The 23,150-nt window shown below is 42.5% G+C and overlaps 2 protein-coding genes across 3 annotated transcripts in view; both read right to left on the bottom strand.

The window, feature by feature from the left end:
* The window catches only part of wnk4a (WNK lysine deficient protein kinase 4a), a 49,043-nt gene extending 33,072 nt beyond the window's left edge, over positions 1 to 15,971 (bottom strand). The window contains exons 1-2 of one of the 2 annotated variants that reach the window (XM_029276806.2): positions 15,690 to 15,971; positions 14,770 to 15,435 (exon numbers count right to left, since the gene is read on the bottom strand). In XM_029276806.2, coding sequence (XP_029132639.2) covers positions 14,770 to 15,402 — 633 coding nt within the window. In that variant the 5' untranslated portion in view covers positions 15,403 to 15,435; positions 15,690 to 15,971. The remainder of the gene's footprint in view (positions 1 to 14,769; positions 15,436 to 15,689) is intronic. The other variant, XM_065949527.1, reaches the window with a different exon arrangement.
* Positions 15,972 to 16,740: 769 nt separating this feature from the next.
* Positions 16,741 to 22,936, bottom strand: vps25 (vacuolar protein sorting 25 homolog). Its single transcript, XM_020630777.3, has 6 exons — positions 22,807 to 22,936; positions 20,791 to 20,936; positions 19,315 to 19,368; positions 19,098 to 19,186; positions 17,911 to 17,986; positions 16,741 to 17,646 (listed from the first exon to the last, which is right to left on the bottom strand). Exons 1-6 carry the CDS (start codon positions 22,851 to 22,853, stop codon positions 17,534 to 17,536), a joined length of 525 nt encoding a protein of 174 aa, XP_020486433.1. The 5' UTR covers positions 22,854 to 22,936; the 3' UTR covers positions 16,741 to 17,533.
* Between the last annotated feature and the right edge of the window lie 214 nt (positions 22,937 to 23,150).

Here is a 23,150-nt window from a genome sequence, read left to right as displayed (position 1 = left end):
CACGACCTGTCAGCCAACAATCTGCACCGAAAGGTGGAACGCTGCAGCCTGGACAGTTTGTCCTGAAGATACACTCAGACAAGATACAGTAAAACTCTGAGCTGGATTTAGTATAACATGCAGCGAGTGTGGACAGACTGAGCGGGCTATCTGTAGGAATATACCAGAGAAAAAAAGTAGGCCAAGTGAAAAAATAAATGGATCCAGTAAGTCTGCTTATAGCCTGCAGGGATGAGAGGCAGGAGCTTGAATGCTGGATTTCAAGGCTACGTCTAAAATACTTGCATCTATATGTGAAATTATAAACAGCATGAGGCTGAAATGACTTGTTATTAATGGATCAGTCAAGAGACATAAAAGTACATGTCAGACTTTTTCCCCCCGAATTAGTTCAATAAATCAACACATAATCCCCACGGAGCTTTAAACTATGACAGAAGTAAAAGTATAACAGATAAGGGGAACAACTGAGCCACATGATACTGCTGGTGTTAATATTGTTGTTTTTCTTACTGTCGGAAAATCCTGCAAAATACACAAGTCTGTCTATTGTTTCCCCCGTCCTGTACGTGGCACTCAACTATCTATATCTCACTGAAGAGAACTGAAAAACTCTCACAAACATGTCATAAACATGTCGTGCCCCTAAAAAGAAAACCTCACTGATGGGCCTAAAAACAGATCAATAACTTCTTCATCCAAGTCCACATGCCTTTAGATCAAGCATCCAATTTTGGTTGGAAGAAAACACGATGTCACCGATCAGCTATCGTCTGTTACATCTTTTTCTCTGACACGTTTAAGACGAGATTAATCCATCTCCAAAAATATATACGGCAGGAAAGCTTAACTCCATTAGACGTATCTGATAATGGGATCAGAGTAGACAAACTGTGTCATATTCTATAAATAGACAAGTCCTTAAATACATTGTTAATCTGATAATAATCAATTTAATCTGACATGCTCCTTCATTTATGTTGACTTTAGTTTGAACCCTTTCTGGACTTTAAAGGTAAGCCTCCCCCTTCTTCTTCTTCCTGTCATTAACTTGTTATTGAGAGTGCCGTAAACAGGCCATCACTCTTCTCATCTCTTCTCTTGCTCCAAAGGCTGATGGAGAGCAGCCCTGAAGGTAAAGGGCAGGAGGAGACCTGCACGGCATCAGGGTCACCAAACTCCTGTCCATCAGAGAGCGGAGCGGACTGACTCGCCAAGATTTAGGATTAAGGTCAAAGGCAAAAGAAGACCAAAATAAAACGCTCTGACCTCACACTTCTTACTCTAACCAACACGTCTCCACTCACATATGGATGTTTCACAAACATGCACGTAGGCTCTCGCTCGGGTACAGTGTCGCATTTACCAAATGTGTGCAGGTGAGGACTGAGGACGCACTGTGTTCTTTCCAAGGAAAACCTGACATGTTCAGTAAATGGAGCGGCCAGAGGGAGGGTGAGCCATTAATCTCATCAGGATTGAGGACTCAAACCGGCCTATGACTGCTGCTCTCACTCTTGACTGCCTGACCCCCTGACTCGTGGTGGCGCCCGGCTAATTACCTGCACAAGTAAAGAGACCTAGATGCAGGATTACACTATCTCTGGTGTGCGTCAGTGCTGGAAAGAGGCGTCTCAAACGGAGACTTTTCCCATTCAGTTCGGGTATTTTTTACTTGATACGAGGCTGATTGACGCTGGAGTTTAAACGCCATAGCATAAACAAACAACACTGATAAGGTTTCCTAGTAAGCCATGCTTGCAGGTCATCAATAAAGGTTATGTGATGACATCAGTCAGCTGTAGTTTTTTTACACTCCATTTTTTTCTCAATGAAATCCAAAAACAATTTAAACAAAATGGAAACCTAAAAGTTGTAACTTGTTGTCTTAAATGGCTTAAAGTTCATGTGTTAAGCAACACAATGTCGTCCTGACTCGTGTAATACAGTTATTATCATATTGCTAGTTTCTTCTTAAAATAAAGCTCTTGAAAACAGATTTCCCTGACTCACTGTATCACCTCCTCAAGACTCTTCATTGTGGCGATCAAGGCATGAATAAAGGTAACATGAATGAGGGTTTATTGGCCAAAGAAGAAGAAGAAAACAGGATAGTAGAAGAAGAAGAAGAAGAAGACAGCAGGATAATGTTGGAAAGTGGTAAATAGAAGTTAAAGAATGGAGCATGATAAGCAATGAAACTGACACCACATTGTGGTGATTTAATCCATTAATCCTGCACTTTTCCTTCTAAGGAGGAATGAAACTGTTCAATCTTCTTCAAACCTAGTAGTCATAGCAGTGCTGGTACTCTCTTTCCACTTAGCACCCTTTGCATATTGGCAAACAGTTAATATCTGGCATTAAACCTACCTGGGAGGATTTACTCAAGTACAATGTTTCCCTTTGAGTCATCTCAGGAAATATTGCATCACCATATTTTAATAGATAGATTCTTTTGAGAGCTGGGGGATCTCGGTCTCTGAGTCTGTTTACTTTACTATTCATAACGTCTCGCAACACGCCTGGTGTTTGCTTTTAAAAACTCAGTTAAACCTCCGTTAAATTCTTCTATAAACTGCTCTGTACTTACGCTACAGCCCTTTAAAACCTCTTTTCTCTTTATAATCCTCCCGCCTTTCAAGCTGAGATTTGAATTGCGCAACTAGAGTAACCGCTAACTTTTCCTCACACGCCACCGCCCACCTTCTTCCCCTATTACCTAATAGATAAATGTATTTTGGTTCACTTCTATACATGGTGTATTGTGGTTTACAGAAAAGATAAATACTTATCCACAGTCACTTCTACGAGGACCATCAGCCGTCCCTCATGGGTCGGGACACACAACCATCAGGCCACTCGGCGACCAACACATTTCGATTACATTTTTAACCGCTATGGCTGAAATGTCCGCCCGGTAAACATGTTGGGAATCACACTAGTTTACCAGATTTATCAGAAATTCTTACACAATGTCTCCTTTGTGACTAGAACACAGCGAAGATACGATATAGTGCGATACAAAGAAATGTGATACAAAACCATCCGATACGACTCAATGTGATACCATGCGATTTGACTGACTCACAGCAATACAGTATCATACCATACAGTATGATATGTTAGAACACGACAAGATAACGACAGGACACAACTCAATATGACACCATAATCCAACTCAGTATGCCTCGACATGAACCAACTCAATAAGATGATTTAACTCGAAACAATGATCCACTAAAACATGACTCGATACGACAGGATCCAACTTGAAGCGACACGATTCAAACAATCGACATCACAAGATACAATTACAATGCTTTTAAAAAATATTTTGAGGAGGCTTTTTGCCTTAATTTGATATGACAGAGGACAGAACTGGTAATCGGGAGAGAGAGTGTAGGGGATTTTATTTTTTTTGTTAAGGAATTTTGCATTTTGCAGAACTTATTCTAAAAGTTATCTTTTCCATTATGTAAATTCCTTTGACAAGTAATTTCCAAGACTCGTGGGTTGGGGGGGGGTCTCTCTTCAAGCGAGTTCAATGTTATTGCCTTCTTGGCTGCGACGAGAAGTACTTATTTCTGTTTTTCATGGTTTCTGGGACCGCCCCGAGGATGGCCAGTTGAGGGACCCTTGGTAGGTGGAGGTTAAATATTCCGTCTAGAGAATCAAAAATCTGTCTCCAAAAGTTTTCTAGGAGAGGACAGTACCAAAATATATGAGCAAAGTGAGCAGTGTAGGGGATTTAATGGCGGAAAGTAGCCGCAGGTAAGACTTGAGCCCAGGCCGCCCACTCAGAGGACCACAGCCATTGCCACAATTTCCCAGTTTGAGATCAATAAAGTAATTCTATTCTATTCTATTCTTTGTACATGGGGCATGACCTGACCGCTAAGACCACCAGCGACCCACAATTTCGCTGCTCTTTATTGTCACTTAAGGAATATTTGTTTTGGTACCCCCTATTCTGACTCACATGTAGCTGCCACAACAGTAGCACCATCACAAATCCATAAAAACAAACAATCACGAATCCACATGTAAACACAGCGGCACATTCCAATGACAGCCACAAAGAACATACATTGCACAAGTCCGGATGTTTACACAACATAAGTGACCGAAAAAAAGATAAGATGTTGGGTTTCTGACACTTCAGATGACCTCTGAGACTTCTCAGGTAAAAAGTTAAACACGAGGCGGTGAGTACATTCCTTGCTCCTGTGTGTTGTCGAGGAGCCCTGCGAGGGAAGGGGAAGCTTTGAAAACCTCCGGAGGGGAGAGTCAATGGGCGGTTCAATAAACGAGTGTGAATGGAACAAACACTTTGTGCTCTTCAGAAAAAACCCAACCAACCACAGAGAGATCACAAGATTCCCAAAGGAAACAGCGGGAACAATATACGTCTTCAACAAATACAGCGGAGCAGTCGGGTCAAAATGAGGACTTGGAGAAACAGGATGAAGCTATTTAGTTATGGGTCGACCAATCGCCTGTAACGCACCAATGTGAGAAACAAATATGACATATCTATGGTGACCTTAAAACTACAAATCACAACACTCATTATTGAAATGGTGAGTTATGTACACTTGCCCAGCGGACAGAACAGCCTGTCATCCTCTGTCACAGCACGCCGCCTGAAGCTGTAAAGGGCCGAGTGGAAGCAGTGGGCTGTTAAATCTGATTAAACAGAGTCTACAGGTTCAGGCTACCGTGGCAGTCACAAACAATCGGCTGTGTGCTGACATCTTTACAACAGAGAGACTTTCTCGTTCTTTACTGCTTCTGAAATGGAGAAGTCCTTTATAGTTCACCATTGACGTCATTATTTCTGCTGGTGTTGGTACATTGTTGAGGTGGCATTAATTGAAAATACAATGATTTATTTTCTTCTGTTTGACCAGCCACATGTGAATTTAAAAAAAGGATCTAACAAATGAAAAACACTCCAATGTTCCAACCAATTACGTATTTAACGGCATCCTTGTAGTGCTCTGATTTTATCTGATCATTGACGTCAGAAACTGTAACCACAGAACTCCTATCTCACTCCAAGAATGACCACTAATTACTTTAAATGTTACAATCCCAATCATTATCAACGGGGCTACCGTACAGACGACAGGCCTCGACTAGTTCAGTATAATTCATATCTGTCAGGTGTTAAAGGCATGTCCCCCGTGGGCGGATTCCTGAGCGCTTCTGGCGCCAGTAACAGTATTTGTGCATACTTGTTTTTACTGTTTAAGTGTCACTGTGTGTTTTTGGTCAATTCAGGTAGGAGAATATAAGTACAAGAAGGTCTGCAGAAACAGATTATTGTATTATCTGGTACAATAATCTGGTGCAGATGTACAAGTATATTGTTCTACAGATGACAACACAGCTGTCACTGTTTGAAGCGTCCTGGTGCGGGAACTCCAAACATGTGTTACTCAAAGCTCAACAATACGTTAAGCCTTGCTGGGAACTGGTATTTGACAGGGCTCTAGGCAAGGAGAGCGTTGGAGCTCAGCCTTTTGAAGTTCTTCTGACCCCGGGCTCAGCATGCAGGAGACATGCACTTTCACCCCAGTGCATTTTTTTGCCCTTGTTTTTAATATTGTTTTCAATGAAGCCGATAATATCAATATCGCATTACATTTCTCATATCTGGGGAGTGCGGTAACATTCTTTGAGTCACTTTATAATAAAGACAGGGTTTTGTTGTGTATCTGTTTTCGGGGAAAACTACGCAAAATGGAAAACGTGAAGCATGTGTTACACCTGGGAAAACTGGGTGTTTGGTAACTTGCTCCACTTCAGCTGTGAGGGCCGCAGCAGCAGCATACTGTTTCACTGACAAACAGAGATGTGCTATCAAGTGCCACGGGCAACAAGGACCGGATACAAGTTAACGAAGTGATGGTATGCAAATAGGGCCACCAACGTTAAAGATTAATGAATCCTCGACTAACGGCCCAACTCCGTCCAATAAAGAGTCAAAATGTTGGATATTCTGTAAGGTCCAGCTTTAGAAAGCCACAGAAGTTAAAGATAAATTCAAACCAAGATAGCTTCAGTCAAGTCAAGTCAAATCTGGCAACTCAAATGAATGTCTCTGTTGACTGAGAAAACATCCAACACGTGTTTGTTGATGGGTATCACCAGGCGTCGGACTCCAAACAGGTAGAGTCATTACTGTACACCAATGGCTGATTCATCCCAGGACTCACACGGCGACTCAGAGCTCATATACACCCCCGACACCTCCGTCCTGCACGTTCCGACACACATGGTCAGTTCAGAAATGACCAGAGGTTACCCCCGCCGAGCAGACTTTTTTCCCCCCTCACCAGCTCAAGCCTCAGAGCATCAACAGCTATTAAAACTGGAGGTCTTTGGTTTGTTTAGGAAGCAGGACTCGAGGCCTCTGCAGGGGCCCAAAAACCACAGAGCGACCACGTGTTTTTGACCCCGGCGAAAGGAACGCAAAATCAAACAGTCAACAAAAACACTGCTTGGTATAAGTCCGCTCTAGGCAAAAGTTCAGAGGAATCTGTTGTCCAAGTGCTGAAACGTTCAGTCAATGGATGGATTATTGACAGAGGATTAAAGGACGACAATAATTCAATAAAGTCGTTTAAATCAGAATCCAGATGATCAAATTAACGACTTGTTGGTTTCTGTTTTACAGCTTTTCTTACAAAGTTTTATTTTGATTTTTTTCAACTGTTGGTCACACAAAATGAGCGCTTTAAAACCTTAAACTTTGCTCTATAGTCCATTATGAATATGTTAAACCTTTTCTGATGATTCAATCACTTTATCGATTTAATCAAACGTGACTGATTAAATCGTTTTAATGAAAATTGCCAACCAAAAACATTGGGTCAAGATGCAATGTTTAGGGTTAGGTTAGGGGACCTGTGTGGATGCACGGGCACAGATTATTCATTTTATCACTAAATGTGTTTTTGATCTTCCTGTGACCTCCTGTGCTTCCTCATTGTATTTGGGTTTTCAAAATAAAAGAGGTTAGGGTTAGATGCTATGTTTGTTTTATACTTTTGCAGCTCTGCGGATACGAGATAAACAAGTTGATGTACTGAGAAATCACTCGTCTATCACTGGAAAACTTCAATAAAATGTATGTCCGCTGAGGGCCTCCACACAGTCGAGACGGGTTAAAGCTCTAGTTGGTGTTGCTCCATTTGACACAGATTGCAGCCGAGGTTTCCACAGTTTAATCTCTCACAGTGTGACACGCAATGAACCTGCAGGACAGCTATTATTAGACAGAGTACAGAGGCCTTAAGTCGTCTTGGTGATATTCATGTAAAACACTTTTGATATGCATTGACAGACAGGAGCATTAAGAGCTAAACTGAACATTCAACAGGCCTCTCCCAGGGCAGATGTGTGTGTTTGTGCTCCTTTGACAGCGACACCGAGTGTGATGATAACCGCGCTCGCAAAGGATTCTTCTAGACAAATGGATGTGGCGTCACCGTCATAACAGGCTAAACAAATGAAGCAGAGCTGGTGGTTTTATAAAATATGGGTCACCAGAACTCTCTTAATGGAAGCTGGAAAACTTCAAAACACGCCTGGAGCTCTCAGTGAAATCTCTTACATCAAGAATCGATCTACAGAGAGATCCCATTAAAAGCTAGCGAGCCAGCCGGAGACAGCTCCTCGGCCAGCAGCACATGTCTGAATGTAAAAGTACAAAAAGCTCAGTCATTACATGTGGCAGATGGAAACCAGTTTCTAATCAGTTTTTCCTCCTTTTGTTCCAGTCTGTGGCTGTGTGAGTTACGTTTCAGTCACTTTAGAATACTTTATACTGCAGACAACGAACAGATAGATGAAGCAGACAAGGGTTGTGAAAACATTCAAGTAACATTTTCTGAATTGTATTTGTGTTGAGACTTCACAGAATGTTCTGGATATTTGTTCAAGTAATTGAAAAATTGAATTTTATCCTGAAGCGGGGTACACCCTGGACTGGTTGCCAGTCAATCACAGGGCTGACATATAGTGAGAGACAACCAGCCAAACTCACATACACGGGAGTACCCATAGGAGAACCCACACATGCATGTGGAGAACATGCAAACACCACATACAGAGAGGTTCCTTTTGGACGAGGGGTTCGAACCAACAGCGCTGAGCAACAGTCTTTGTGTGGACTTTTTGCTGGGGGGGCTTGCAGAAAAAAAAAAAGTCAGGGGAACAGATTTGGTTGTTTTGCGTTTACACATGCACGCCCTCTCCCAGACAGTGTTGTTAGAGTCCTGTGAGTGCAGTGCATGAATGAAAAAAGAGTTTATCACAGGACTAAGATGCACAGAAAACTTTTTTTTCCCCCACTCCTATATCTACACACTCAAGGGCAATTTTAATCTCCAAGGAAACACACAAACACACCCAAAAGGCCCAAGGCAGAGTCACAATGCTGCCCTGGCTTGCAGAGTATCCACCCTGCTAACACACTATCACAGCGGCCAATGATACACTGTTATCTGGTTTCAGTTCTGTATGATACAAGCCTGAATGCAATGCAGGAAAAAAAAAAAAAAAAAACGCAGAATGAGCGCACATTTAGTACAGGGAAAAGGTTTTTTCTGTACAGGTAGCAAACCGCATGGCTTTCCTCCCAGGAGTGCGCAGAGCTAATGGAAACCAACAAACAAAAAATAAACCCCAAAGTCGACGTGACTGAGTGAATGTAGGCTCACTCCCTCTCTCCTCTCAGAGAACATTACAGACTCCGATTAAAGTGGATGTGGCTGCAGCGTGGGCCCTGCGAGGAGAGACGGTGTTGATGTTGGCTACAGAAGAACTGATGGGAAGCCCACAGCTTTTTGTTATGTCACTGAACACTAGCCACATTCAGATAAAGGTTACACAGCGAGGTTTTAGCATGAGGCCCAGGGGCGAGCAGGAGAGAGAGAGAGAGAGAGAGAGAGAGAGAGGCAAGAGTAATCAAAGATATGTGCCAAATCTAGATTAATGCTTCTGTGTTTAACCCTGATAAGGTTTCACCGCTTTGATTGAATCTGCTTCTTTATATGAGCCAGTGTTTGAATGTTAGCTGAGTGTTTTTTTTTTTTAAAACCAGTGAGGCCATGATTAACACAGTAATGGCCCTAAATGTGACTACAGCAGGGGTGAAATATTTACCCTACACAGCCCCCCTCCTCCTCTTCCTGCTCCTCCTCCTCCTCCTCTTCTCTCCTCAAGTAACTCTCTGTGACCTTGAGACTTTCAAACACAAAGCACTTCACAATCATATGTGACTTAATTCTAACACTCAAAACAACGAGCCGGCCGTCTTTGCACTGAAACTGTCCATTTGCGCGACGCACAGCAGCAATGAAAAACTGATTAATTACTGCCTACACTTTTTATGAGCTGCGGAAAAAAGGGTTTCCACTTAAAAGCGCTGAGACCGTCTACAAAGACCACACAAAGAGTGCATTAACTTTTACACTCAGGTATGTCAAAATCCGCATAAAACTGTCTCTCAGCCTTTGTTTATGCATCCAAGGAGTTGGCTAATTGGTCGTGGGCGCTGCGGTATTTTCAAATGCACTCAAGCCCATCTAGCAAAGAGCACGCATCCCTTATCAACAAAGGTAGCTCTGCAAATACAGGTGACCGGGGGGGAAGTGGAGCGCGCTGTTTATATAGAGCGCGGCGACTTAGGGTGCAAAAAACTGAAACATTAGAGAATGACGACGTGGCCGCAGGCACGGAGGAAACAGCTGGAAAAGTGCCCTTAAAATAAAAGATCAGATGTTGTGCAACCGATGCCCTTTAAAGAGGCTCAGCAAACAGGAAATGTGCCTCGCTGCACCCATTCCTATCAGTTACTGAAAAGCTCACTGTGCTGTTGCCTTCAAGGTAAAGTCATGATGGACAGAAGCAGGATTTAGTGCTCTTTACTCACGATCAAGGTTTCATATTTGCAGATGTATTTCGTGTGTGCAAGCCGCAGTTACAGTGACATACAGCAGGTTGTAAACTTCCTCCGCGTGGATGAATGGAAAGCAGGAGGGGGGAGCGTCATCCATTTTTTATCACGTCTACATTTCCTTCAAAGCCCAGTTTATGTTGCCTATACGGCACCTGTGTCACCTGTGTGGGGGGGGAAGGGTTGCTAGGTAGATGCCTCCTGGGATGCTTTATATTCTTTTAGAAACACTTCTAAACTTACAGCTGCAGGCCTTTCAAGCTCTGAAGTTTTCCACCACCCTATGGCTTATTAACCCCTTAATTACTGTCATTGTGTGATCAAACTGGCCTGATAATAAGACTGTACTGGGATTAAATGTCACTCTTCTTTTTCCTATTAGCATGCATCTTAAAGATATTAAACATTAGAGACAAATCAGAAGAGTAACTGATCATATTTATATTTTTCCTACAACGTAAGAAATGAACGATGCAGAAGCTACTTTATTAAAAACACAAGGAAAGTAGACGGGAGCACAAATTTGGATAAACACAGAGCGTCCAAGTGTTATATAATATTTTACATTACGACTGTCCTTCAGAATAAAATTACCTCCATCAAATGGGAAAAGGTTTTTATACTATTTGTTTGTCTATTCTATTTTTTTATTGGCAGGATTAAGACTAAAATACCGATCCAATTTTTATGTAACTCAGTGGAAAAGTATCCTCCTGGCAAAGACGAATCCATTCAATTTTGGACCACATCCAACTCCAGGAAATTCAATGAATTCAGGCCAAGAGTCAAGACTCAGTCGAGAGTTTTCTGCAGCCGGTTATGACGTTCAATACTGGAGTTTTTGCCTTGTCACTGTAATAACACAGTTTTTGTAACACTGGTTGGAGAGGAAGTGGTTTGTTTTTATGTTTGGATTAGATAAGAAAGGGCAAAGAAAATCTGGCACAAACTTTCAGGATTTCTGAATGAACACAAAAAAAGTGAAGACATACATCATCCACTGAGGCCGACCATTGCATGACATTGCGCGGTTGCCCAGTCCTAATCATTTTTGTTTTACAGTTGTGTAAAAACGTGTCTGTGTTTATTTAAAGCTCCTTTGATGACGTTTCATTTTGTGTACACTTTGGCGCCCCCTGTGGTCAAAGTCTGATCTTGTCTGGTTCATGATTTTGTTGTATTTTCTGTCTTTAAAGAATCAAATGAATGACCCGCTGAGAAGTTTTTTCTGTGCAAATGTGGAAGAAGAGCCTGTTTCTTCAGCGTGCTGTGAATCTTCTTGTCTGACACCTACCCCGCTTGGCAGCAGATTTAGGGGTCAAAAGTTACAATAAAAATATGGTCCATCTTGTCGCTGATGGTCTGGTTTGCTTTTTTGAGAGGCATCAGGAATAAATATCAGTCTGTTCCATAACCAGTTTGAAACACATCACAGAAGCTTTAATAGGAAAATGAACTCAATTTACCAAATCAGCCCGCATACTGCTGCTAATGCATGTATGAAAAGCTAACGTCAGCTTATGATATCGGCCATGCTGCCTAATGCAACGGCTTTAATTGTTCTATAACAGTAGGACAATAAATGAATGTGTGCATACGAATACTTATATAGTAGAAAAGTGCCCGGCCCAGTGTATTGAAAGTGTATTTAAAGTAGGGAAGCAGTGTTTATACCCGAGAGTTTTCTTCTTCAGGTGTCTTTGGTGCGTTTTGTTTACAGTATCTCTCTCTCTCTCTCGCCCTTTGTTGGGTGCAGACATCATTAATTTAAGCTTCAGGGAGCTCTTTTTCCATTGAGTGTTCACGCTCTGTTGTATTATCGTCTTATTATTAGCGAGTGTTTATGAGCAGTGGCTTGAACCCTGTCTTATTATTATAAACTGTCCTGGCTGAGCTTTTGGTGTAACATGTCATGGAAGAATCTAAATGTATTGTTTCCTTTTTGTGTGCTAGCACAAAGCTTTCCGGTGGACACCGCCCAGACAGACCTGTGTTCAGTCAGGAAAAACACACAAGAGAGCGCCTCAGACAAAGAAGATGACAAATGACTTGAACTGTCTTGATAGGTGTGAATCAGGTGAAGCAGATGTCTTTGCAATCTGCACAGATGAACCTCACCGCCTGCAGATTACAGCTCAGGCCGTGTACTACATAGTTAAAAGAGCTTAAGGCAGTTCTACCTGGCTCGTCATGACGCACCTTCTGCTGCTGCTCTGTCAACATTACAGAGGAGAGTGTGTTTAACCACCAACAGACAGCTTTTGTGTGTCCGGTTGAGCGATCGGGGGGGGGGGGACAGGGAAGACTGGGCGGTGATTTCAGTTCATGAAAAACGCGACCGCAGCTGAGACTTTGAGGTTAACTTATCACAACAGTAACCATATCAACAACGGCCACCTTTAAGCTCATTAGCGGCGATTAAAGGAGCTTAACTGGACCCATGTCTCGAGCGGAGAGATGAAAAAGCACGCCTGTTTCCAATACGTCCTTTCTTGGCAGAGAGCCACACCGCTTTTCACAGCGACAGAAGTTAAAAAGCAGAGGTAGCTTTAAAAAAGTCAGACCACAAACTGATTGCTAGTGTTTGATTGGAGGGTGTTAAACATCCACCTGAGAGCAGGTAGAAGGGGGGGGGGCATCTGTGCTGCTAAGAGCCTGAGAGTGTCTCTGTTTCTCCCTCCTCAGAACAGACACCTGTTTTTGTTGAACTGACAGGTGGCCTCTTGAGGTAGAAGTCCCAACCTGCTTCTGCTGCTGGAGCTCGAGCCTCGAGGGCAGCCTCACTTCACCCTGTGTGATCCCTGACTGTCTGTGTGCCGGTGCCTCCTGGAGAGCTTAAATGCATGACAAAGACAGCCTCTGTGCACTGTTTATTAAGCCAAAAGAGAAGGCGTTTTCATGAGCAGCAACATCTTAAAACAACTTCCAGTATCTTTACAATGGAGTGGTGATGGTTTCTTGCGTCCAATGTCTGTGGCACAGATTTAAACATCTAGGTTTAGAGGGTAGGAGGGCACAACTTAACACCTAAGAAGGCTCAGACGCTTCCAGACGCTCGCACCCAAGCACGTCACAGATACAGCAAAAATGTTGTGGGTGGAGTCACAGCTTAAACCTTTAAATCCTCCACCCTGCTATCAAACTTTTAAAGCAGAAAAGGTGGCAGATGCTACCCAGGCTGTTTGCTGTCTACATGGTCCAATATCGTAGCAAACAAAAAGGGCTGACACCTCCACATGACTGTTCAGAGAGAGAGAGAGAGAGAGAGAGAGAGAGAGAGAGAGAAACTGTGCAGCATGTGAGCTTGAAACCCAGAGTCACACATCGTCTCTTTTGTCCTGTTCTGCAGGATGGAAAGATTTCAAAGCCTACAGTGGACTTTAATCAAGCATGAATGCTGAACATTGTTCATCAGAGCTGAATATAAATAACCTGTCGCCTGTCCGTTCGTGCACGTGAGGCGTCCAGAGAGCTCGCCTCGGTGTCACTGGTTGTTAATGAAAACAGAGATTAGAGGGGATCACGGCAGGAAGGCAGGCCGAGTGGTTCAGTCGGAGCTGACTGCTGACAGGAATGACCTGTGTTACCAAGAACCGGCCCTGACACGGCCTGACTCAAGGTCAACAAGGAATAATAATCGAGAGATTAGCCGCTGCACATCCACATCCACTCAACAAGCCTCAGAGAGAGGGGGACACGAGCTGAGTTTTTTTTGGGGGGGGGGGGCAGGAGAGCAGTGAACATTTCAGTCCATGATCATAACAAAGGTTTGTTACACTGGGGAAATATAGGCAGATAAAGTAGAGCTGAGAGGGAGAGAGAGGACACATCAGTCCATAAACACCACCAAGGTTACGCTGCATGGGAAAAGAAAGGGAGATAAACCAAAGAACGTCCAGTGCAAACTTTGGCTGCAAAAACTAGCACAACTTTGGTGCAGTGTTGTACATAAAATCTCATATTTTCTTTACTCCAAAGGACAATTCTAAAGAAGTTTCCCTCTTCTGGCTCTCTAAATACTGATTACAATTAAAGCTCCTATTGAGAACTTTTTGTTTGTGTTGAATCTGGCGCCCCCTGTGGACAAAGTGATGCATTTGATCTCTTTGCTGATTTTGACGTGTATGCGTTTTTAAACAAAAATGCTGTGTGTGCTTTCTTTAACAAGTCAAATGTATTACTCATTAAGAAAATGAAGAATAGGCTGTTGCTGCAGAAACACTTTCATCTTGTCTGACTCCCCATGGCAGTGGTTTTTAGGCATTAACAATCACTTTTTTAGAAATTATAAATCTTTATGCAGATGATCTCGTTTGCTTTTGAGTGACAAGCTCCTCACAGGAGCTTTGAATATTTCACATTAAAGCTCCTGTGATGAACTTTTGGTTTGTCATTTCTCGCAGCCCTTGTGGGAAAAGCGGTTATCTCTGTGCTGATGAAAAAAAAAGCTCATCCTGCATTATTTTAACAATTGAATTGATCCCTCACTGGGAAAATGTAATAAAAATGAGTGATGTATCTTTAAGTGTGCTACAAACCGTCTTGTTTTACACCTACCCCCCAGCAGTGGTTACAGCCATTACAAATGATGATATAGAAATAGTCAAACTTTCACTAATTGTCTTGTTTGCCTTGGTGAGTCAAATAGAGGCATCACTTTAATTTAAATCTGTTTCATAACCAGTTAAAAGTTCCTTACAAGAGCTTTAAGAAGAACGGGTTTCAGCTCTTGCCTGCAGGCTTTTCCATCTTCAAAATGAGGTTTGATCTGCAGTCAAATACAAAAGAAGATATCCTACCTGTAGCTCACACCATGCCACCTCCACTGTCGTCTCTGTGTCCAGTCCTTTATAGACCGTCTTGAAAGACCCCCGTCCAATCTCTATGTTGAATTTCAGGTATCTTCCATCAGGAGACGTCGCCACCGCTTTGGTCTCCACGTCCTCCTTCTCCTCCTGCTCCCACTGGGCATCAAACGTGATGCGAGACACGATTTTGTTCTGCTTGTTCTGAAGTTCATTTTCAGACTCCGAGCTGACGTCCTGAGCGCTGGATCTCTCCACGGGGTCCCAGTTCCCACCGAGGGAGACGGCGTCTGGCTCCTGGCTGCAGGGGGGCGTGTTGGAGCTGGTGCCCGGGCTGGAAACAGGAGACGGCGACGCTGGAGAGTCGTCGGTTTTCTCATCCTCTGCTCTGGACTCATGCAAAGATAAAATATTCTCAGCAGACCAGGACAAGGCTTTGGAGAGGGCGCCGCTGTACAGGGGCGAGTCGAGGTCCATGCTTATTTTCTGCAGCCCGTAAGAGTTCCTCCGCGCACCCAAACCGTGCGTCCTTAACACGGATGGGACCCGGGATAAACAGTCTTCGGTCATATTCATAGGGAGGCCAGGGAAACCGCGTCCTGGTATCTCAACCTGTGCGTGAGACATCTTGGCAGTTTGAAAGCCTTCTCGATTAGGAGCCTAGAGGTATAATAGAGAACCAATACAGTACCGTTACTTTAACTTCCAAGTTACTTTTCCATGATGTCAAGTAAGTCAGAGGCTTTACATAAAGACTAAACCACAAAAAAAAGAGGTTTGTTACATGCGTAATAAGATAGAAAAGAAGCATGCATCTTTATAGAATCGAACATGAGAACACCTACAGCTATGTTGAACCTTAGAAACATCTTAAAAGTATATTAAAAAAAAAAAAGGAAGAAAATTCAACTTACTCATCACAGCTGCTGCGTAAAAAGCACAGTTCATAAACGCAGTGCGCAATCAAACGCACCAAAAACGCATAATTCCAATCAAATAATCCGAGTTGTCGTCTTTTCTCCTCTTCTCTTCACAAAGTCCTCAGCCATAACCTGCCCTGGAAAAGGACAGGACTGCCTATATGAACAGAGCTCCGGAGGGATGTGCGTCCCGGGTGCGCTCCAGTCCAGTGCGCGCTCCTGACTCCGCCCCTTGCAGCTTTGACGCGCTAATGTGAGTCTCCACAAGGAGTAACTACAGGGTTTTCTTAAGGAGTCTTGGGAAACTTAAAACTCTTCGAACCCCTCCAAGATTTAAATAGAGAATATCTCCTTTTTATTGCTTATATATTTTTTGCGTAAATGATATCCAAAAAGCTCAATTGAATATCTTTAAAAGGTACATTAAAAGCAAAATTGCATACAATATGAAATAATGGCAATTTTTCTTTTGTCGTACTTTCTATTCAAATGTCGGACACAATCTTTCTCCTGAGCTCTGAACTCTCTCGTTTCTGTGAATAACGATAGATCTGATGAGTCAGGTTGCTCTCTGTCTGTCGTCATATGATCATTCTGAAATAAAAGATATGCGCGCAAACAGAGAGTGGGGGTGGGGGTGGGGGGGTTCTGCAGTGTGCAGGACTAACCTGCAGGGGGAGCCACACAAGAGAGAGGAGTCCCTGCTCCTGCTGCTGAAACATGACGCCTTTATCAGCCAAGGCCACACTGCTGGGCCCCACCTGTCTTCACATCCTACACACTCCCAAGTGTTATCAGGAAACACACGCAGGATTCCCTGGAGCTGCATCATCCCCACATATGAAGGGAACACACTGAGCACATGATGTGAGCGGACCTTCTAGTGCACACAGTCATTCAGTACAGCTGCAGGCAGAGAGTAGAGCATAAAAACATGTCCATCGCTGCAGTGCCACCCTGCACGTCTGCAGCCTGCAGGAGAGCTACATTATCAGACACAATTAAAAGACTTTTCTGATATTTAAGAAAAACAAAAACAAGCAAGTGTAGCAAATTTCTAATTTATTTTCTAACAGGATATGAAAAAAAAGAAGGTAGGATATACACAAAGAGAGAGAGAAAAGGAGGAAAACTGGAGTGTCACAGTAGCTACTGCACAATAATTAAAGATGACAGCAATCTGTAAATGAATTCCACTATTATTAAACTCAGCTGAGTTGAGGATTGGTGGTCCAACTCCCTGCAGTGTTCCTCCTCTGGAAGCATTTATTCTAAAAACATTTTTAAAAAAAGTCCCCCTGGTGTTGCATTCTGGCATTTCTTTGGGATGTTTTTGTTTGGAGCAGAGGAGCGTCAGCCACGCTTAAGGTCCAGAGCTAATCATACTGAGGGAACATGTTAAAAGGAGAAAAAAAGAAGTCGTATTTACAGTCGAGAAAAGAGAGAGTTACAGCTGCTGGGGAGAGGTTTCCCCTAAAAGAATCAGACATGATAATGATCACTCCCCTGATAAGACTCATTGCATGTTTTAATGGCAACAAATGTTACCTCAAAAGAGCGACAGCTTTGAACACGCTGCCACATAAAATGCTTTTTTTCCCCCCCACCTAAACACACAAATGATAAACCTTCTTTTCCAATTAAAAAGGTTTTGAACTCAGGCAAACCAAAAGGCAACAACAACAGCAGGACCAGCATCCTCTGGGCTGGGTATCCAGGTTCACCTTGTGTCGCCTTAAGAGGCTAAATCTTAATAATCCCCCCCCCCTCCCCCCCTGTTCAGGTACAGTATGACGGCTCCCAGACAAGAGTGTGTGCGTGGTCCCAGCACCGTTTCTTCAGAAGAATTTGACGCCCTTTCCGTCGTCCATGGTGATGATCTCTCCTTTGCCTTCTGTTTGTAAAGCCTGCAGCGAGCGCAGCAGCATCCACTCTTCTAAACCGTGAAACTCTGCACAAACAAAAGAGTGATTTACACCGTTTGTAAAACACCTTTAAAGACAGAGTTACAAGGTGGGAAACTTAAGACGGGAGCATTTCAAAATGTGACAATTTAAAAGTGGGAAAAACATGAAATACAAATAAACAACAATTTAAACTGATTCAAACTGGGAACATGCCACATGCTTACTGTCAGTGATTTAATTTAATCATGTCAATCAAAAGGCTTTTAAAAAAAATGCTGAGTCATCTTTACAATCTGCTGATAACATACCTTCACCTTCCGTGTCATCACCGTTGGACAGCTCGTAAAGTGTAAACACAGAGTTGACCATCCCGTTTTTGGAAACCTGAGCAGAAAGCGGAGGGAACGCTCACTCTCAACACAACAACAGGTAACGACAGAAATCACAGAAACACTTTGAGGAGACGTTTTCTTTTACCCCGAGCTCGGAGCGGACACGAGGAGCGGACACGAGGAGCGGACAGTTTAAAAACATCACATGAAAAACTCTTGATGAAGAACATCATCTCATATCTGCAGTCGTCATAAGTGTGATGTGTGTTTTAACAAGACATCCATTAAATAACATGAGTGTGTGCGTGTGTCTGTGTCTGTGTGTGTGTGTCTGTGTGCATGTGTGTGTGTGTCTGTGTGCGTGTCTGTGTCTGTGTGTGTGTGTGTGTGTGTGTGTGTGTGTGTGTGCATGTGTGTCTGTGTGTGTCTGTGTGCGTGTGTGTCTGTGTGCATGTGTGTGTGTGTCTGTGTGCGTGTCTGTGTCTGTGTGTGTGTGTGTGTGTGTGTGTGTGTGTGCATGTGTGTCTGTGTGTGTCTGTGTGCGTGTGTGTCTGTGTGTGTCTGTGTGTGTGTGTGTCTGTGTGTCTGTGTGTGTGTCTCTGTGTGTGTCTGTGTGTGTGTGTGTGTCTGTGTGTGTGTGTGTGTGTGTGTGTGTCTGTGTGGGTGTCTGTGTGTGTGTGTCTGTGTGTGTGTGTGTGTGTGCGTGTCTCTGTGTGTCTGTGTGTCTGTGTGTGTGTGTGTGTGTGTGTGTGTGTGTGTGAGCTGCAGCCTCTGTGGTGATTTTATTCCTTTTTTAAAGTTTGTGCGATCAGAGGAGCTGAAATCCTCTTTAACCAGCAGCTCTCATCATGTCTTCAGTGTGATTCATTAATTTGAATTTTCACTGTTTTTAAAAGATGATACAATAATAACAGTTTGTTTGATCTGGTTTGTGCAGACTTTGTTGGTCTGATGCTGAAATGATCTTTGATAATATAACAACAATGATGTTTTCAAACTGAACAGCATCAAGTGACACAGCTCCATATTTAGCCCTTACTGTATGCTTGATGCTTCACAGAACACCTTCTTCTTTCCATTTCTCCTCAGTCAGCCCCACAGATGTACAGACGCACAACTCGGGCAGAAAAGCACAGAATGTTTCTGAAGACTGGATGACTCACCCACTGGTATATTAACTTTCCCCACTCCTCCGGTCGCCTCCACATGACTAAACACCGAGACTTGTTTTTGTCCAACCATTCAAGGTTGCCTGAAGTCAGGGGGAAACAATAATGATAAACATGTATTACTGTTCCACGTGAGTTCACAGTGAGATGCTGAGAGGAGCATTTTCACATCCCAACACTGAACAAACATGTTGAAAGGAAAGAAATATACCTTTTTTCCTTAGCTCCTCAAAAACAACTTGAATTGCTTCCATGGACAATTTTCCTGCACATCAGTTAAGGGCAAACCGAGAAGGGAACAAAACGTACATGAAAACAATCGACGAGTTGTTGCAAGTTTGAAAATGAAAGTGTCTTAACTTTCCCTCAGAATGCAAATGTAAAAAAAAAAAAAAAAAGGATCTGAAAATACTCTAGTGTTGCTCTCTCATAACTACCAGGGTGATATTCATTCAACCGACCTGTGGCTCCTTTCACATGTCACTCCCTGCTCTCTCTCTCCCTGATTTCCGCCTCTATCCACTGTCCTGTCTCTAAATAGTTAAAATAAATAAAAAATAATAATTAGTTGTCAACAATTTAAAAGTCCATATCAAGTTGATCGTGTCAAAGCGCATTTTCTTCAAATGTTAAAAACGTGACATCTTCTCCGAGCTCATCTGCCGAGGAGTGATCCATCTCGCTTCCTTCCCATCTCTGCTGAGAGTTTGTGCGCGCAAAGCAGCAAACCGGAAGCGTCAAGTAAACAAAACTTAGCCAAACAGAGGCGACCGAAGTAACACCATCAAATTCTAAAACGTCTAATGTCAACGGGGGATATCACCGTCAAAAAAAAAGATTGCCTGCAAGATTTTCTAAAGTGGGCCTTGCTCACTGTGGCTGCACAAGGCCCGCTGAACTTATCTCTTTAAAGAAAATGTAACTGTGGAGTTCACTGTGAAAGTCCAAACTTAAAGCCACGCTTCAGTCCCTCCCTTTAAAAGTCTTCCCCACTGCACACTTCCTGTTAAACTACTCCGCTCTTCCCATATTGCTATAGTAACCACGCTAGCCATATAACTAAATCATCCGTCTTGTGCTTTATGTTACATTTCAAAGCTGATAACTTAAGGAGAGCCATTTAGTGATTGTGCAAAACAGGATCTGACTGGTCAAAAAATTGATAGTGGAAGCCTTACTACTTCTAACACGGTCTAAATCTCACAAAACGTTTTATAATTGATCTAATTAGATTCAGAGTCGAATGAATCTACTTATTAATAGCATGACTTCATCTTCATCCCTTGTTCTTTCATGTCACTTATCTCATGCTTTGCAGAGGATTGTGGGTCACAGGCTTGCTTGCATTCTGCTACATTCCACACACACACTCTCTATTGTCCATTAACGTGTCTCCTGCATCAAAAGTCTGTGTCCAAGTCTCGCTCAGTGTTTTTAAATGTCAACCTAGCTGCACAAACTAAATTCTCTGTGGGGACGACAAAGATGAAATTGTAGTTTAAACCGTTCAAATGTAAGTCAACACTAGTTACTGCAGCGGTATGGAGGGCAGCTAGCGAGGGGTCAAGTGTCATTCAATACTCCAAATAACGAGGCGGCCTAAGAACCTCTGACTGTCGAATCAAACAGGTTGTTGTGTTTTGTTTTTTAGGTTAAAATGCTGGTCTCAGGTGGACTGTTAGGATACGTTCTATCTTCTTGTTGTTGAACACGGGGCTTTCCTGAGCCTCCATGACGTCCAGGGTGTAGAGCTTGTGATGGCGGCAGTAGGACAGAGCCAGGGAGCACCACGCCGCCAGCTGCTTCTGTCTCGTGTCAACATTGGGCTGTAGCCTGACCACAAAGACATGAACACAAAAGATGTACAACACTGAAGCAGAGTCAAGACTCAATCCATCCGTACATTAAAGTCGATGTTCTCAGAGAAAGGACCTTAGACGTTCAAAATAGTGGACTCCTTCTCTCAAGAATCACTTCGGGCAAATTTATGCAAAGGACTAACTTTCCGACGCACTGAATCTTCATCAGAGTCAAACTGACTCGTGTGCTCCAGAACTTTCTTTGGATCCTGCCTGAGAGAAGGAGTCCACTGAGCTCTATTATGGAAATTCTTATGAAAAATGTACAGCACACGATGTTTATCTTCATTATGAAGGGCTTCTTTCCAGCGTGGTGTCAAAGAGTTCGACTGACCCACACAGAGCCACCTGAAAGACCGACTGTGAGCTAGAGGTGGGCGACATGGGAACAATATCGTATCACGATTTTTTTCATACTTAAGACTAATTTGTACGTTACTCACCAGTTCAACCAAACTTATTTCCCTGTATAATGTTTTTAAATGCACAAAAACTGTGCAGACAAGTTTAATCTATTTGAAAAACATCTTTGTAGGAGGTCTGGAGGTCTCTCACCCAGAACATCTTTAGCAACAGAAATGTCTTTCCCTCGATTTGACCAATATCAAAGCAGAATTTGAAGGTTTTCTGCACCACTTTGAAATGATGATGTAGTAATGAATGAGCCAGACTTTAAACACCCAACATCAGTATTATCCCTCTCTAATTCTCTCGTAGCTGCACTCGAGGAAAATCTCTTTTAGCCAGGATCCAAAAACGTGTGCCGAGTCTTTTGTTAATAGAGGGAGCTGATTAACACTCGAGGTTAAAGAATAAAATATCAAACACAACCAAATCACATATTTTAACACATTATTTCTCAAAGTTCTGCAAGTAGCAGCCCCAGACCAAGCTGTGACCACATGTACAGTGATCATACTTTATGTTTCTTAAATTCAAGGAGCATGCCAACCCCAAAGTCGCAATTGTTTCCTGTCAAAGCGTCTTTGAGTATTTAGAAATCTAATTTATTATTATTATTATTATTATTATTATTATTATTATTATAATGTCAATGTGCAGTAACGCTTATCATGCATTAGTGATTTATAACATCTGCTAGAATAGTTTCTACCAAAATGTAAAAGCCCTTCCAGAAAAAATACTTATCAACATGTCAACTATTCAAAATGGTTTCCAGTGTACACAACAGTACAAAACATACACTTAAAACTTTTCATAAACACACTAGAAATGATCATGTTCCTCATATTAACAGAGTTTAAGCGCAGATGTTTTGTATTGTTTTTTTCCTCCAGGTGTTTCGTCGAATTCTGTGACCGTGGAGGATGAAGCACAAGAAAAGAAAAAAGTGCTGCCATCAGCTGTTGTTAATATGGCGTGGAGCCACCCTAAAAGTGGAAATACATTCATAAAACTGAAAGCCAGGTCACATAGTCTGCTGGGTAACTATTTGCTGTCACAGAATTAAGTCTAATTTTCGTGTTTTGGGAGCAGACAGCTCGAAACATCTCGCTAAAGCTAACAGCTGAACTCGGTTTCTTACTAAACTTTCACCAGCCTAACAAAAAATAAACTAGTTTTATGTCAATCTTAATAGTTAATCCTTAATGAGCTGCTATTTACTCAACGTGAGGGTGTCGCTTAAACCTAAGACAGCCAGGTGTGTGTAGCAAGGTGTGTAAATCACTTCCCTAGCAATCTGTGTTGTTTTAGCTCGTTAGCTGCTAACATGATGGAAGAAGCAAATCAACAACTCCTCGTTTCAGAAACATGCAGAGGATGTGTATTCGTTCGTCATTTAAAGCTGTCGTACTTCAAGTGGTTTGTAAAAGTTGACTCACGTAAAAAACGGTGGGAAATTATACTGCCAGGGCCACTCAAAACTCATTTCAGTGGATGCGGTGCTCACGGCTGACAACTTCCGGAAACGCGTCCAAGCTCTAAATGGTTCCGACCTACGACACAGAGTCACTGTTGACTTATAGAAATATGACAAAAAAATGATAAGGTGAATATAATTTAAATAGTTTAAAATGAATATGTGTGCAAAAGCTGACATCCGAATACAAAATATAAAAACAAAACATAATAAAAATACATTTTTATACAGTATTATACAGGACATACAGTATTATGAAAAGTCCACTTTTACAGTGTTTTTGAACATACTACAATTCTACAATTC

The sequence above is a fragment of the Labrus bergylta genome, chromosome 21 (genome assembly GCF_963930695.1).
Source record: "Labrus bergylta chromosome 21, fLabBer1.1, whole genome shotgun sequence".
Taxonomy (NCBI): Eukaryota; Metazoa; Chordata; class Actinopteri; order Labriformes; family Labridae; genus Labrus; species Labrus bergylta.
The sequence above is the reverse complement of the archived record's forward strand: the minus strand, read 5'-3'. Positions and strand labels throughout refer to the sequence as shown.

Excerpts from the sequence above, each read along its gene's own strand:
- vps25 (XM_020630777.3), bottom strand. The coding sequence starts at position 22,853 with ATGAGTTTTGAGTGGCCCTGGCAGTATAATTTCCCACCGTTTTTTAC. Across the intron at positions 17,987-19,097 it reads GAAAGTTAATATACCAGTGG|GTTTCCAAAAACGGGATGGT; the intron begins GTGAGTCATCCA and ends CTTTCTGCTCAG. Across the intron at positions 17,647-17,910 it reads TGATGACACGGAAGGTGAAG|AGTTTCACGGTTTAGAAGAG; the intron begins GTATGTTATCAG and ends TTGTTTGTGCAG.